This window comes from Parus major, chromosome 1, assembly GCF_001522545.3.
Source record: "Parus major isolate Abel chromosome 1, Parus_major1.1, whole genome shotgun sequence".
Classification (NCBI taxonomy): Eukaryota; Metazoa; Chordata; class Aves; order Passeriformes; family Paridae; genus Parus; species Parus major.
Window position 1 is genome coordinate 32907708 of NC_031768.1, and position 11663 is coordinate 32919370.

At 41.0% G+C, this 11663-nt stretch overlaps 1 protein-coding gene across 1 annotated transcript in view; it reads left to right on the forward strand.

The window, feature by feature from the left end:
- The window catches only part of JADE3 (jade family PHD finger 3), a 50274-nt gene extending 40481 nt beyond the window's left edge, over positions 1 to 9793 (forward strand). The window contains exons 9-12 of the mRNA XM_015640698.3: positions 1872 to 1988; positions 2439 to 2912; positions 4682 to 4799; positions 6316 to 9793. Coding sequence (XP_015496184.1) covers positions 1872 to 1988; positions 2439 to 2912; positions 4682 to 4799; positions 6316 to 7208 — 1602 coding nt within the window. The 3' untranslated portion in view covers positions 7209 to 9793. The remainder of the gene's footprint in view (positions 1 to 1871; positions 1989 to 2438; positions 2913 to 4681; positions 4800 to 6315) is intronic.
- Positions 9794 to 11663: the final 1870 nt, after the last annotated feature.

Sequence of the window (11663 nt, forward strand, 5' to 3'; positions counted from 1 at the left end):
AATTATTACATGTTAAAATAACTCATACAACCCAGATTGTCCTGGGTGCCTCTTACTGAGGAGTTAATCCAAGCAAATTACTGTAATGTTCTTACAGTTTTCTAGAAAAACAAAATAATTATTGTTCAAATCTCGTCCTTAACTGCTTTTTTTAAGCCATCAGCTTTCTTCTGGCCTCCCAGTGCCACGGAGCATGACCTAGGAACCTCCTTTCTTTGAATTCCTAAGTTTGACCCTTTGAGAAGAAGCCCATATTCTGACTGCAGGAAATACAGGTCTGCTCTATTCAAATGTGTTGGTTTCAGAAAGTGTGGAGAGCTTCCTAGCTAGTATCAACACTGTGGTTTTGGTTCAGCCAGGTAGCCCTCCAAGGCACACAACTGAATTAAAAGAGTGTTCTAGAAGTGGAAAAATCCAAGCTCTTGGAGACATGTTCTTGGGACAGTTATCCCACTGAAATCTTCTGCCATGTGCCATTCTCATACTGGCCCAGTTCTGCATGTTAGTCATTGAGAGCTGGCCAAGTTTTCGTTTCTGTGCTCAGATAAATCCTGTCAGGCATGGCTCAGGTTTGCCTGCAGATATATCTATATGTGTTTTGGTTTCCAGATCATAGAAGTCTTCATTTCCCTATATAGACAACAAGCAACTGAGAAACTTCTATCACAATAGTTATGTGAAAGTTAATATAACAAAGAATAGGAAAAGCTATCCTGTCTATATCTGGGGTTTTTTTCCCTTTCTTTTAGTACTATTTATAATCTGGTTTACCAGAGACAAATTTATAATCCAGACTAAGTCTGTGAAAACTAGCACAAGACAATATATCCTGCTTTGCAATAAGAGCAGTTTGTTGTATTTTTTATCAAATGATTTTTGATACAGTCCATAGTTAGGAAAGTGTGTTAGGATTATCTCTTGCAGTGGGAGTGCTCTGTGGAGAAGCAGAGCTGGGAAGCAAGGCTTTTCCTGGCTGCTGACTGAAAGATCTGGCTCTGTCCCAGATCTTGAGTTTACAGAAGTAGATACTGTAGCAGATCTCGGGATTTTATAGAAGGAACTTTTCAGGAAAGTGTTCCTATTTTGTTCTGAGGGGCTTGTATTTTGGCACTTTTTAAGTTAAACCTGTGAAAGCAGCACAGAGGAAAAACAAAACCGCAAGGGAATGGAAATAAACTTCAATATCATTTGCTGCGGTCTCTCAACTGATAGTGGTTTAGGAATGGTATTCTCCAATTCAGTGTTCCCACTGAAACACTTCAAACCATGCACCACTCCCACCTTCCTTACAGAAGGCTGGAGAGGGGATTTGGAGGTAACAAATGGTAAGGATCGTGGATCGAGATAAGAACAACTTCCTGGAAGCAGCAATGAAATAAGAAAAACAAAGGAAAACAAACAGTAAGAGCTACAATACCAGTTGCAGAAGGAGCCAGTGCTACCCGACCACTGTCTTCACACCACACTTACCTGACCAGAAGACAGCCCTTCCCCCACTCAGAAAATGATGTGAGCTGGTGTAGAATAACCTCTGGTCCTAACCATGCTTCCTCCTGGCTACTGCAAAAATTAACCCTGTCCTGGCTGGAACCAGAACACTGGTTCATAACAAGAATGTGTGCTGTAGATGCCTCAAATATTTTGAATAATTGCAGCTTTGAGTTACCAGGTTAAATTAATAGTATTCTACACTATTGTCTGCATGTGGGATCTTTTGGAGTCCCTTTCTGAGAAGTATGCACACATGGAGATCTTGCAGAAAGAGAAATTAATGGATAGCTTTCTTCTTCTGGTATATATTGAGAGCTTGGTGCTTTGTTTTGTTTTTCCCCTTTGATAACTGTTTTCTGCACTGCTTTCTTTCTTTACAGGTTAGCATTGCTTGCCCAGAAAGGATGGAGCCAATCACAAAGGTGTCTCACATTCCACCAAGTCGATGGGCTCTAGTGTGTAGTTTATGCAAACTGAAAACTGGTGCTTGCATTCAGGTATGTACTTGTCCCATAATGACTTTGCAAGGGCGAATCTGTCAGAAGGGCAATTTTGGTTTTGCATTTTGTTCTTTGATGCTTTACAATGGAGATTGCTGTTGGATAGATGTCTACTTCTTCAAAGTCATTTGCTATCAAATTATTTTACTAGACAGAGATTAAGAATTAGTCTGGGTTGCCACCTTTTTAATAAAGCTGAGACGTTTCAGAGTCACTACTGTGTGTATCAAAGATGGACAGAAAACCCCTTTCATTGAACACTCTTTGCAAACAAGAAAATGCTATATTGGGTAATACCAATTTCAAAGGGATCAATAGTTTTAGGAACGTGTAGGAAATTTGTTTTGGTAGGGATGGATTTTCATGTAATTGAGGTAGTTATGTCCTTTTTTTCTGGTTTGGTGTTACTGTAAGTAATTGAGCCTTTTTGTTTTACTTTGTCTGCAGTGTTCTGTGAAAAGCTGCATCACTGCCTTTCATGTCACCTGTGCCTTTGAGCATAGTTTAGAGATGAAGACTATCCTGGATGATGGGGATGAGGTCAAGTTCAAGTCGTATTGTCTAAAGCACAGCAAGAACAAACAGAATTCACTGGCTGATGTTGAGGAGCACCCCAAGAGCGTGTCAGAGCAGAAGCAAACAGAGAGTGAGAAAACAAGCCTGCGAGCCCAAAAACTCCGAGAGCTGGAAGAAGAGTTTTACTCACTAGTAAAAGTGGAAGATGTTGCAGCAGAGCTGGGCCTTCCTAAACTTGCTGTAGACTTCATCTACAATTACTGGAAATTAAAGCGAAAAAGTAACTTTAACAAACCATTGTTTCCTCCCAAGGAGGATGAAGAAAATGGCTTGGTGCAACCAAAAGAAGATAGCATTCATACTCGCATGAGGATGTTCATGCATTTAAGGCAGGACCTAGAGAGGGTAAGAATTAACTAGTACAGTTTTGAAAAACTATTTGCAGGTGAGCAAGATCTTTCTTTGTGGATGAAAGTGAGAATGGGGAAAGCAAAGTGAGATGATTGAAAAAAATAATAATTAAAAAGAAAGAAAAAGTAAGGCTTCAACTCAAGTGTTTTGATGTGCTGTACTGCCTTCTGGAGAGACTTGCAAGAACTGCCCCTTTCAGTCCAGTGAAAGGTCTGATGTGAAAGGAATACTTCCTGACTTGCTTAAGGGTTATTCCTTTATGTGTTTTAAGATGCATATTTCTATGCACAATGGACATATTTGGTAATTGACTCTATGACTTCAGCTTCAGTTGAATAAATGTTTAAAAAAATGAGGAAATTTATTTGACCCACCGTTCTAGTTAGTGATAGAGTTTAAATGAGAAAAAAAAAGTTGCTTTTATTAAGCAAAAAATAAGAGTAAGTCTTGTTGCCACTTGGAGGCTGCCTCCAAGGGTTGGGTAGGGTCACCCGCAATTTTCAAGTGCTTAGAGGTAGGCAGTGAATGTAAAAAAAAGGTAATAAAATAAAATAGATGTGATGAGGAGAGGGGAAGTAAAAGCAGAAGAGAGGTAATAGTGTTGTAAGAAAAGGGTAAACAGTATTGGAGAGAGAACAACATGAAAATACAGGAAGATTGTTGGAGCCGAGATTTGCACTTCTCAGTGTAGCTGTTGTCTTGAATCTGTCATAATCAATCTCTCCAGCAGATCTTTTCCAGCACTGCTTTTGATATGGAAGCTTACTTTACAAAAAAACTTAAAACCCATAACGTACCTCACATGGAGGGTTGGTATTTGGGGGTGGATTGTTTTGTAGTTTTCAAGAGACCATGCCAAGCTTTTTGTTTGATAAATATTTGGTTTGCACCAAATTTTGTTGAAATTGATGTATTTATTCTGAGTGGAGGTGATTCATAATTTTAAATGCCTGCTCCAAGTTTCTGAACTTCTGTGCCACAAGATTATATAACTGTTATATCTTGGGATAAATATAAATTAGGGAATCTTGGAATTTTGTTTCTAGGTAAAGAGATTCCAATTCTGAACAGATAGGAATGCTGGGGAAAGTGTGTTTGGCAGATACCTTTCAACCAGCCCCTATGCTGTATCTGTGTTTTAAAAGCACTTATAGGTGTTTATCAAGAACTTCCACTGTCTCTTCTTATTCTATTGCCTTAGGTGGAAATGTTGCTATTAACTAAAACAAGTAGTAGAAGTAGAATTATGTGGAACTGAATCAGAATGGTCTGGGTTGGAAGGGACCTTAAAGACCATCTAGTTCCAACACTCCTGCCATGGACAGGGACACCTTCTACAAGACCGGGTTACTCAAAGCCCTATCCAGTCTGGCCTTGAACACTTGAGAGAGGGGGCCTCCCCATCTTCTCTGGGCAACTGTTGCAGTGTCTCACTGTTAACAATGTCTTCCTTCTTCACAAAGTAAACTTGCTTTCTCTCAGTTCAAAAATATTACCTTTTTTTCTGTCACTACAGCCTCTGGTCTCTGTCTTTCTTATATAATCCCTTTTCATATAAGGAAAAACTGCAGTGAGGTCTCTACAGACCTTTCTCTTCTCCAGGCTGAACATTTTTTAATGCATAATTAGGTATGTTCAGTAATATTCACAAGAACTTTAACAAGGGATTTTGCATGTTTTGATTTTGTTGTTGATGCACTTTTTAAACTATATCTGGATTTATTTTCTTATTGCATGTTAAGTCTCCTGTTATTCGTCCATAGGTAAGAAATCTCTGTTACATGGTAAGCAGGAGAGAGAAACTGAAGTTGTCCCACAGTAAAGTACATGAACAGGTCTTCAACTTGCAAGTCCAACTCATTAATCAGGAAATTGCTGCAGGTAATCATATAAATGTAAAATATTTATAAATCCTGCCTGTATTTTAACTAAAGCAGTGTATTCTTTTTATGTTCCTATTTAGTGCTTTTAACATGTAAAAATGCCTTTAAGAATTTTCTTCAAGTACATAGTCAATCAAAGCAGCAACACAAAGAGAACATTTTAATCGTTTAAAATGTTTACTTGAATATTTCTTTATTTTATGGCTGTTTCTGGTATATGCCTCTTGCTTATCACTGTGGCATCCAGATAGCAGAAATGAGTTAGTGGTGAGTGATCTCTAGGCTTTTGCACCGTTGGGCTGCTGATCCATGGCACTGGTTCCCCACAGCAAGCTGTACCCTGCTGGTTGGTTCTCCAGCTGAGAAGGCTTTTCTGCCTGCTGCCAGTAGTCGATTCCTTCAGGCAAGAGGAGGAGTGACTGGTGGGAATCACTGCTGTTCACATGTGCCTTGTGCATGTCATGAACAGCGCAGATTTGCTAGCTTGCCATCTGCAGTTGCTCTCCTTTCTTCAAAAAGAGTTTAAGTGCTCTGGTTGTTAACAGAGACTAGTAGCTGCTTAGGAATGCTCAGGTGCCAAACCCCACTCTGCTTTTCACATTTACAGCAACTTTTTAAAATAAAGAACACAGTATTTGGAAAGAGGAGAAGAGCATATGCATACCAGTATAGTTACTGGGATTTTTTTTTTTTTTTTTAATAGGAAATGCAGCTATTTTACTGTGTAAAATTGAGTTGTGGTCTTTCAGGATACATACTTCACCAGTTTAGGGTGAAGTCTTCATGCTTTTTTTCTCTGCCCCTGAAACATGGATAGGTGCCATTAGTACTGATAACGTTTTTTATGGATTTTTTTAAACTGTTTTAGACCAGACTAGTACTTCATGGAAGCAGTGGCACTCTGAAGCTCCTTGCTTTTGTGTAAATGCATTTTATTAGAAATGTCTACTAAGTTTGTTTCATGTCTTTAAAATACAATTTTAATACTTATTATAATAGCTTGATACTTGGAGTAGGTGCTGCATGCATGTATTACCATAAACAACTCAAGTGTTGAGGTAAAAAACTTTTAAAACTTAGAGAATTTGATAATACAAAGCAGAGAGCTGAACTAAGTCCAAATTGAAACTCAGTTTGAAGCATTGTTTTTTCTTCATCCAAAACCGAATATGAACCTTTTTTACAGCTTTGTTGGAACAGCTTCAGTCATATCTCAAAACTGGTTCAATTCACTGGCTTAAAGCCCTGTAAAAAGGGCACATTGTTGTTTTTAATGAAAATTTTTAAATGCTTACCTAAATTCCAAAGTTGTGGATAATTTGGAACGGTTTGGTTATCCCAGCTTCTCCTTAGTGTCCTAAAATAATTGCACACTAATTATTTGCAAATGCTTCTTACTGTTGCATGATTGTATAATGGACTATAAAACTTGATACAGAAGACAAAAGAAATTACCCTTTTTAAAAAAGCCTTTTTTGCTTTTTGTTCTGCTTCCTCGCCTCTTTCTCCTGTAGGCCATACACTGACAAGTGCACTAGAGAACACACTGTTCTACCCACCTCCCAGGATCACCCTGAAGCTAAAAATGCCCAAATTAGCATTAGGAGACTGCAAAAATAACTCGCTGAAGCCTGGCAACAGACCGCTTTCTCCTGACAACAACAGCACTGTTTACAGCAAGCGGAGTGTGTCAATGTCAAAGGAATCGTTTGAAATGAAAGCAAAATCTTATGCCAGGTATCAGCACGACAGCAGAAGTAACGGGTTGCTGGCGGGGATCGGCAAGCCTCGGAGCGAAGTAAAGGATTCTGGCCCCACGCAGCTGATGGAGTTTCACCGGGGCCAGCCATCCGGGAAGCCTTTAGCGCTCCAGGCTGCTTTGCACGGACAGTCATCCATCGGGAATGGGCGGGTGCAGCAGGAGAACTCAAGGCTGGTGTCCAAATCCAACGGTCTGATGGGCAGGGCTGGAGATGTGAGCCAGAGAGACAGCTCCAGCCAGACATCCTACGAACAAGAGTCTGTGCTCACGGCTCACTTGGCCAGCCAGAGTGGATTCCGAAAATCCACCATAGAACATTTCAGCCGGTCCTTTAAAGAGGCTACCAACAGTCTGGTGAGGACCACGGAAGATCTCCGGTGCTGTGAAAAGCCAACAAGAAGACTTGCAACAAAAGATCGCTTGTGGAGCAAGCAGACACTTGAAGGTGCTCCATACCAGGACAATGATGGGTACTGTCCTGACTTAGAGCTGAGTGACTCTGAAGCAGAAAGTGATGAAAACAAAGAGCAAGTGCGGTTAAGACGAAGTAGCTCAGAGAGAGAAAGCCCGAGTAAGGACTTTGGAAGAGACTGTCACAATAGAAACAAAAAGAATATGATATCTCACAGTTCGGTACAAAGGTGATTAGAAGCCCCCACGGGGTAATTCAGACTTTATGTATTCCAGTGTACCAGTGCAAAGCTCAGCATCAAAAGGTTCCAGAAAATAGTCTAGGACCTATTTAGGAAGAGCTGCAGTAGGGGATGGGGGAGGGGAGAGAAATCAGAGTCGTTTTATTCAACTGTGAATTGGTTTGCAGTCTTTGCAAGGTTAGCTCAGTTATCCACAAAGTCATGTGGAAATCAATCGTGTGTTTTATCAGAGGGTAACATCTGGGAGAGCACAAAGCGGTTAACTGTGCAGAAATTCAGGAAACCGCTTCCACCTTGCCAGCTTAAGTGCAAGGCACTGTGTTCATGTGGGGGCAGTCTCGTGGTGGTGGACAGGTTTTAAAGAAGTCCTTGCATTGCTCTGTGGTGCTGCAAGAGACTGCAAACGGAGACACTGAAACTGCGTTGTTACGGCACCCGCAGTATGGCTTTGATCCAGCAATGCACTTGCAGGTGTGTTAGGAGGTTAAGCACGTGAGAAGTCCTGCTGGTTTCCCCAGGAACATTTGTGCTCAGATATCCGAGCGCATGCCGGAGTGCTCTGCTGGATCAGGCCCAAAGTGACTACTAAGCGACGATCCCCTTCTGCAGGAGGCTTTGACCTGCAGTGGCGTTTGCAGGCTCCCTGCGGAGGGCGGAAGCAGGCGTCGCTGGCGCTGCCAAACTCGCTGACCTCTAGACGTGCCCCCATTCCCTGCTTTTGCTGAAGGTTGCGTTTCTCTTCACAATAATTCGCTTATTTTGTAAATATACAACTTCTAGTACTTCAGTTTTTTTAATCTCTGTACATAGATGCTTGTTGTGGGATGCACTTGTAAATATTTTACCCAGCTAACAAGTACAGATGGCTAATTTTGTGGATAGTGTTTACAAAAGTAGATGTACTACTTCAAAGAAAAATGCTATTTGACACTTACATTTAGGCAATCACCGGTGATGCCAGGTTCCTCTTGAAACTGAGATTTCATATCCAGAGGTGTTTTTACCTGGTATTTTTAAAGTCAGCTGAATTAGAAATAATTTCAGCTGATTTTTTTTTCAGGTGCAAAATTTCAACCCTAGTTGCCTGAACACAGGCATAGGAGTCTTCTGGCATCTAGGTCTGTAAAATTTTAGCCAGTCATCATTTAGAGTATGATGGTTTAATTAAAAATGTTTTTTTTTTAATTGCTGAAAATCTACTATTTTATTACGCTGCTTTTCAACCTCTGGATCAGTTGCTGTTTCCCAGTCTAACACATTTTTTGTATGTCCTTTAAAATCGGCAGTTGTTAAATAGTGATTAAATTTCAGCCAATACTGACTGAGGAGTTGAGAAGAGAAGGGAATGAAACCCTTTCTATTTGTTTCAAAGACAGGGCATTTTTGTTTGAATGCAAACTAACTTCTTATTTTACAGATGGTATTGTGATGATCAACAAAACAACTGCACTGTTTTTGTCTGAAATGCTGTACATTTCATAAATTGGCAACATCTTCTGTCCCCACATCACTGGCTGAAATGACCCATAGGTCGTGTAGGGCATGTTGTACAGCTCTGTTGAGGGTTCACTTTTGTCTACAAACAAAAAGGCATTCCCCCCACAGCGTGAAGTTGACTATGCAGGATCTGAACAGCAACTTGTTTCACTCCATAGTTTCAATTTATTGCTTTTAGGTTGGGAAATGGCAACAAGATTCTCAGATTTGTTTTAAACTTTGAAATCTCCCTAGTTGCAATAGCACTAGCAGGTCAGGGGCTGGAGGAGTCTTCAGTAGTGAAATAATAAAAAAAGTATACTTGGCCAATCTGCTCTGTTTGCTTCATGCATCTTAATTTTTTAAATTTTTTTTATTTTTTTTTTATTTTAATTCTTGATTTTATGTATATTTGTGTAATTGATCTTTCTATACCTGTATCTTCAAAAATATTTCTTTTGGTGTAAATATGCAGTAGCAATTTAGGTTTCCACATATTTTATTTTTATGGGAAATGCTTTGTGTTCTAAGCCATGGGTCATTCAGAAAGTAAACAAATGTCTGTTCATTTGTATTCTGGTTCTGATTCTCTTAATTCTCCTTCAATATTTATTAGTAATCCTCTCTCACTGGCCATGAAATTTTATGAAGCTTTTATTGGGAACACTTATCTGGGAGGTCAGCAAAGTGTTCATGTTATTTTGTGGCTGGAAGCATATGACAGAAGAGAGGGAAAATGGTGCTTTAGCAAAACTCAGAGTTTCTGCTCTTCCAGGGTTATCAATTCAGTTGTTCCCAGTCTGGGCAATGGTTTTGCTTATTTTCACATGATTTTAATAGACATATGAAGGAGCCCTTGGTTATGTAGTTCTCAAGTATTGTCCCCAAAGTGCATTTGCTAGTTTTTATTGTGCATTCAGTGGCTAACTGTTTTGAAGTATTACCTCTTAACCTTATTTGTCAATTTTTTGTTGTGTTTTTGCATTTTGTTTTATATATATAAATATATATATATTCAATTTTCCAAGATGGACTCGGTCTTTTTCAGATGTCCCCTTTTTACAAGTACTTTTTCATTAAATTATGAAACTGCTAACAATATTTTCATTTGTTGTGATTTATTCAGGGCTTTACCCTCTGTGTCTGGCAGGTTGTAAAACTCATCAGTACTGTGTCCATCAGGACTAAATTATTTCTGCAGATTTGGCAATACTTTAACAAGTTAAGTATCCAGGAAAACCCTTCCCCTTCAGCCTCCCAAAAAAAAGAGTCGCTGAGCACTAATTTGCTGTGTATAGCAAATAGTGCAAGCCTGGCTTTCGTTTCTGCCTAGCTGAGCAAATGTAACAGACCATTTGCTGCCCTGGCCTTGCTTTTCAATGTATTTGCTTATGCTGTAGGATGGCTGGTTTTCCCTGGTCGGACAAAGTGACTTATGGAGGAAGAGCCGCAGCCAGGCCTTCTGTCTGATCCCTCTTCTTGTACCCCCGCAGCCGTGCGCAGCTGAGCACTCGCCAGTCTGTGTGCAAAGGACAGAGTGGGGTGAGCAGGTTCCCGGGCTCCTGTCGGTTTTACCTGACCTTTTGCTGTAATTCCCCCTGCTCCCACAGGCCGGTGCTGTGAGGTACCTTGCTGGCACAGAGGAGCTGCTCCCTGGGCTGGAGCAGAGAAGAAGGGAAAACGAGAAGGTGGAGGAAAAGGTGCTGGGCTAGCTGCACAAGTGATCCCACAGCATCCCTCCTGCTCTGACTGGCTCTGCAGCTGAAGAGAAGGATGGGATTTGCAATGTGGGTGTTGGAGGCAGCAGTGACGCTCCTGCCTGCGATGGGTCTGGCGGCAGCAGAGTGAGTCAGAACTGAGTGGCCAACAACACACTTGTGGACTGGCTTAAGGACTGGAGTGACTGAGCAGGTAGCCCCAGGCAGGATGGAACTGCAGCTGGAGAAAGCTTGGGTGAAATAGAGCTCAAATCCTTCAGCTGAAAAGCAAACAGGAGGTAAAAAAAGGGGAAAAGACAGTAAAGATGCAGACAGAAGGGACGAAAACCTAGCACTGGGAAGAAACAGTGCACACTGAACTGTCAGTTGTTTTTCAGGACCAGGATTTCTTCTTCCCTAAAGGCATCTTGCAATAGATACCAGCAGCAGACTTCCTTGTTGTGACTCTCTGACTGGTAGCTTTTAATTCTCTCTCCACATACCATCTGCTTGTGGCTGGGATGTGGGAAAGACAGGGCCAAGGAAGGAGATTGGTGTCCCCATTAATTTGGAAACAGCTACTATTGGCTTGTAGGGTCTTTTCAAATAACTCAGTGTGCTTACTTGTTGATGGTAACATGGGCCAAGGACTAAAGAGACTGCACAGTGGTTCTGAGCACCATCATTTCTGCCCTAAAAGAACTGTTTCTCAGTTCTTGTATACTTGTGTATATCACTTGTAGAATGTTTTCTTTGCACCATGAATCCCAAACGATTGAAGGAGAAATTAAAATTGTTTAGCTATTAAGCCTGAAACATTCCCTTGATTTGATGTGGTACCTCTGGCGACCTGGCCTGGATGTGCAGGCTGTTCTGTAGACACATGATGTGGATCTGATACCTGGGAGGGACCCAGTGTTTAAAGCCTTCCTCTGGGAGCTGCGAAGATAATCCAGCGAAACCACCGATCCCAGTACTTGTAAAGGTTTAGCACTGCAGGGAATTGACACATCTATTAGGAAAATATGCTTTTGATGCGAATTAAGGAACAAAAGCTGCTTGCACAACCACAGAGCTTGGCATGCAAGGGAAAAATACTGGGGAAGGGCAGAGATGGAAAACAATGGAGTGCCTCAATGCAGCTTCCTTAGGAAGAAGTGAAGACACAGACTTCTGGGCTCTGGTTTCATGAGAGATGCCCCGCTACTGCTGCTTCAGAACCTTCCTTTTACACCAGCTTCATGGCTGAACACTTTTGCCACTCCTGAAGTGAA